The sequence below is a fragment of the Microchirus variegatus genome (assembly GCF_963457635.1).
Source record: "Microchirus variegatus genome assembly, chromosome: 20".
NCBI classification, from domain to species: Eukaryota; Metazoa; Chordata; class Actinopteri; order Pleuronectiformes; family Soleidae; genus Microchirus; species Microchirus variegatus.
The window spans coordinates 5,308,572-5,312,817 of NC_139821.1; the positions used below are offsets into that span (position 1 = coordinate 5,308,572).

Sequence of the window (4,246 nt, forward strand, 5' to 3'; positions counted from 1 at the left end):
AAACTGCACGCCTGAGATAAATGCACTTCTCAAAAAAGAAGCCTGTGTTTATTTGAACAGGAGGGGCGGCGTGTGTGTGTGTGTGTGTGTGTGTGTGTGTGTGTGCGTGCGTTGTTTTGCACACACACTTCAACAGCGATCACCACAACATTAACCATTAACCTTTACCATCGCAGCCACTTGAAGCTTATGACACGGTCAATTAATTGATAAAGACTTTAGATTTAAAAAAATATATAAATGTTTTTTTAATTTACTTGATGAAATACAGAGTGAATACTTTACAAAAAAAAAAATAAATAAATATATAATTATAATAATTTCCCCCCCAGCTCTATCATGAGAAAAGTTTCATAATAAAGGATAAAAAAGACCTTTAATATTGTTTAAAAGTTGTTAAACATGTTTTTTAAGCCACTTTTAATGAGTTTTATCACTTTATGTTCAATTTATAACAACAATAATACTCACAAAAATAATCTTAAGATACTCTGTTGTGAATATAATTACTTACTACTATTTACTGACGAATAAAACCACAGCAGATGTTGGTTTGATTGAGCTATAGAAGAAAAAAAACTGAAGTAAATCAGTCAATAAATGAAGAAAATATCTTAAAGTTGAACATGAATGTAACTGATGATAGTGGACGATAAACAATAATAATTTTAAAAAGGACACATTATTGTTGTATTCTTGACTTGAGATGGTTTATGTTGCTTTGTGAAGCATGAAAATTTTTTAATTTAACATTTTAGCCATTTTAAATTCGTTTTCATCACTTTTAGTTCAATTTAATGAACTATTTCCAGTTTAAGCAACCCAGTGATACAAAAATAAAAGCCTTTAGTTTCATAATAAGAGAAAAGATCAATTCATGTCTAAATCAAGTGGCCAAAAGTTAATAGTATTTGTGGTTTGTTAAAGAAGTGCAACCAGTGAGTCTCGTATCTTTTTATGCAAATCTTCATCACTCACATCATGTTATTGCCTGACAAACAATCAAGTGCCACATGGTTAAAAATTCCCAGCACTTCTTCAGAGCGAGAGGGGGAGAAAAAAAAAAACAACCTTTAATTTAAAGGAAAATGTAATACTGAACAGCAGCAGCGAGTCAGACACATGTATCTCTGGCCTGGTTTATGCAAATTCCTTGGTCAAGTGTGGAGAATCAGTGGTTTATCCCTGGTGTTGAGTGTTGTTTGTAGATTATGATCGACGAGGACGAGGGTGACGCTCAGGTGTCAGCTCATCATCTCATCTGTTCGTCCCGACAAAAAAAAAAAAAAAAAAAAAAAAGAAGAAGTGCGCGGCTGCAGTCCATCGTGAAGTTAACATATTATTTAAAATTGACCCGCCCTGGAGGTCTGTGACGCATATATATGTCCCTGTCCAAAACCTGGACACCTGCACTCAGGCAGACTCACACCTGTTTGCACAGTAAAAATGGCCTCAATGGAGGGAAACACTCAGATTTATAAGCAGGTGAGATATTATTATTATTATTATTATTATTAGTATTGTTCTTTTATTAGTATTGTTTTATTATTCATTCACTGACGCTTCTCTGCCCGTGTCTGTGCATTCTAGACATCACTGGATACTGATATCAACCAACACTTCCAGGACGCCATCGATGTGATTCAGCACCATTCGAATAATTCATATTATGACTCAGGTACTGGAGAAAAAAGAGAAGAAAAGCAATTATCATTATTATTATTATTATTATTGTTATTAAGTCTAATTTGTGCTTAAGAAAACAAAAACATGTCTTCTTTTATAATTAAATTTAAAGATTTTGAGGTTTTAGTTCACTTTGATTTATTGTCAGAATTAGCCACAAATAAAGCAACATTTATTTAACGTATAAAACACAGTAATTAGTGAGTTATACCAAGATTAAGTTCATTCAAACTTAACTAAACAGTGTCTTTATATATATAACTCACTGACTCAAAGTCTGATTGTGGAAACACTGCTGTGATGTTTCTACCACATCTTGTTGAATGAAGACATGAATTTATCCCAGTAAAACTATAAATAAAAGTCCTGACTCTCACTCATAAATATCTTCTATATATATTCTGTTTTTCAGAGTACCCGCACTATGAAACCCTGGTTGCTCAGCACCACTGCCTGGTGACTCCTCCGCCAGACGCTCCAGCTGCTGCATACGACTGGAGTGACGCGGCTGTGAGTACATGAATGATCATAAAAGACGTGGAGATATTTGCTTTTTTTTACAGGCGTTTTTAAATTGGGGGGGAAATATGTGTCTCTTGCAGCAGCAGCAGTCGTGGCATCAGGTCATCCCCGATGTCTCGCTGGGTCACTCCATACCAACTGAATCTCCTCAGTTCTACTCCATCTTACCACCACAGAGGACCAGCAAAGGTAACCAGAAGCTTAAGAGTTTGAGTCCCCACCAGGTCACAAAAAGGGGCTAGGAAAGGTAGTCAACCCCCACAGGTGACTAGGAGAGGACGGGTTAAATGCAGAGAAGGAATTTCCCAAATAAAAAAGTAAACTAAATCATAAAAAAAGGCCTAAGTTTTCAAGACAAAAATAATGGGAGCTGTGTAAAGTAGTGCACTTTTTCCTTTTTTCAACGGTCAAATCAAGTCAACTTTATTTCTAGAGCATATTTAAAAATGTCGACCAAAGTGTTTTCCAGCAACATAAAAGGTATAAAAACATCAAATCAATATAAAAAAGTAAATGGTTAAAAAAAAAACTAGATGTAGGGGTCCAAGTTGACTATTATTTTTTATCCTGGTGAAGTCCAAGAAGAAGAGGTGGATGTGATTCAAAATTTGAAATTCATAATTCAAAAAATACAAACAACACTAGAGAAATAGGAAAACAATTACCAAACGATTAACCCCCTAAAATAGTCCAAATGTAATTCCAATTCACTGGTTTGTTTGCCTTTTCTACATGTGTCTACATTGTTGTTTTTAAAGAGCCGTCTTTTAATGTTTTACATATAATTTCTTCTGCGCAGTTGTTCCATACAGTCGCTCCTGTTGTTTTTGGACTTTTGGAACAATCAATAAGTCAACAGTTATAAAAATTTTGATTTTTAAGGACAGAGAAAACATGTGTGTCCGACTGTCACCGAGTATCTCTTGTCAGTTGCTATTGATTCAATGACTGTACTGCCGCACCAATGAAGATGTTGCAGTGAAAAACCCTACACCCTACACCCTACACCCTACACCCTACACCTAACCCTACACCCTAACCCTAACCCTAACCCTAAATTTACCCAAACCCAACCCCAAACCCCAACCCCAACCCCACATGGACAATGACTTTCTAACCCTACTCCGTCCTCTCCCCGCAGGTCGAAAGAAGCTCAGACTCTACGAATACCTCCACGAGGCTCTGAACGACCCCAACATGGGCGACTCCATCCAGTGGACGGACAGCGGCAGCGGCACCTTCCACTTCATCTCCAAGAACAAGGAGAAGCTGGCCGAGTGCTGGGGCCAGCGCAAAGGCAACCGCAAGACCATGACCTATCAGAAGATGGCGAGGGCGCTGAGGAACTACAGCCGCACGGGCGAGATCATCAAAGTGCGCCGCAAACTCACGTACCAGTTCGACCCGGCCATCCTGCACAAGCTGGGCTCCACGCAGGTGTCCCTGCACCTCCCCTGCCACACTGCACAGGAGGAGGTCCACACCCAGCAGAACCAGAACCAGAACCAGGCCGAGCAGATCTACTTCGGCGGCTCTGCAGCGGGCGACTGGCCCACCTGGTACGGACACTACCAGCTGCAGGAGGACTACGACCTGGCGTCCAGCTTCACCTCACACAGCACAAGCAAACTCTGAGCCGCAGGATTCAAATTCAAGATCGGTTTTAAAACGAACCAAACAACACGATTTTAATCACTTGGACACTTTAATACACTTTAACTCTGCCTGCACTACACACACACACACTATATACTACAATCTGATTCTATAAATACATCGGTTAATGGGTCAATACCCACTGTTTTGGGGGGAAAAACTATACAAGAAAATTACGTTTAAAATCATTTGTTATAATTCTGTCTTTTGTTTTGTTTCTTTTAACCGTTAAAATTAAAATCTTTTAAGCCGTAGTTTAATGTCAACTTTCCATTGAAGGCCATATGCAGCAAATTTCAAAGAAATACAGCAAAAAACGTTAAAAAACATGAATATTTTTCTTATTATGTTGTGTTTTTATCTTGCCTTATTGTCAAAATGT

At 38.1% G+C, this 4,246-nt stretch overlaps 1 protein-coding gene across 1 annotated transcript; it reads left to right on the plus strand.

The window, feature by feature from the left end:
* Positions 1-1,446: 1,446 nt before the first annotated feature.
* Positions 1,447-3,843, plus strand: LOC310941891 (transcription factor Spi-C-like; the record flags this gene model as incomplete). Its single annotated transcript, XM_083907139.1, has 5 exons — positions 1,447-1,485; positions 1,591-1,678; positions 2,099-2,196; positions 2,292-2,397; positions 3,350-3,843. 5 exons carry the CDS (start codon positions 1,447-1,449, stop codon positions 3,841-3,843), a joined length of 825 nt encoding a protein of 274 aa, XP_083763265.1.
* Between the last annotated feature and the right edge of the window lie 403 nt (positions 3,844-4,246).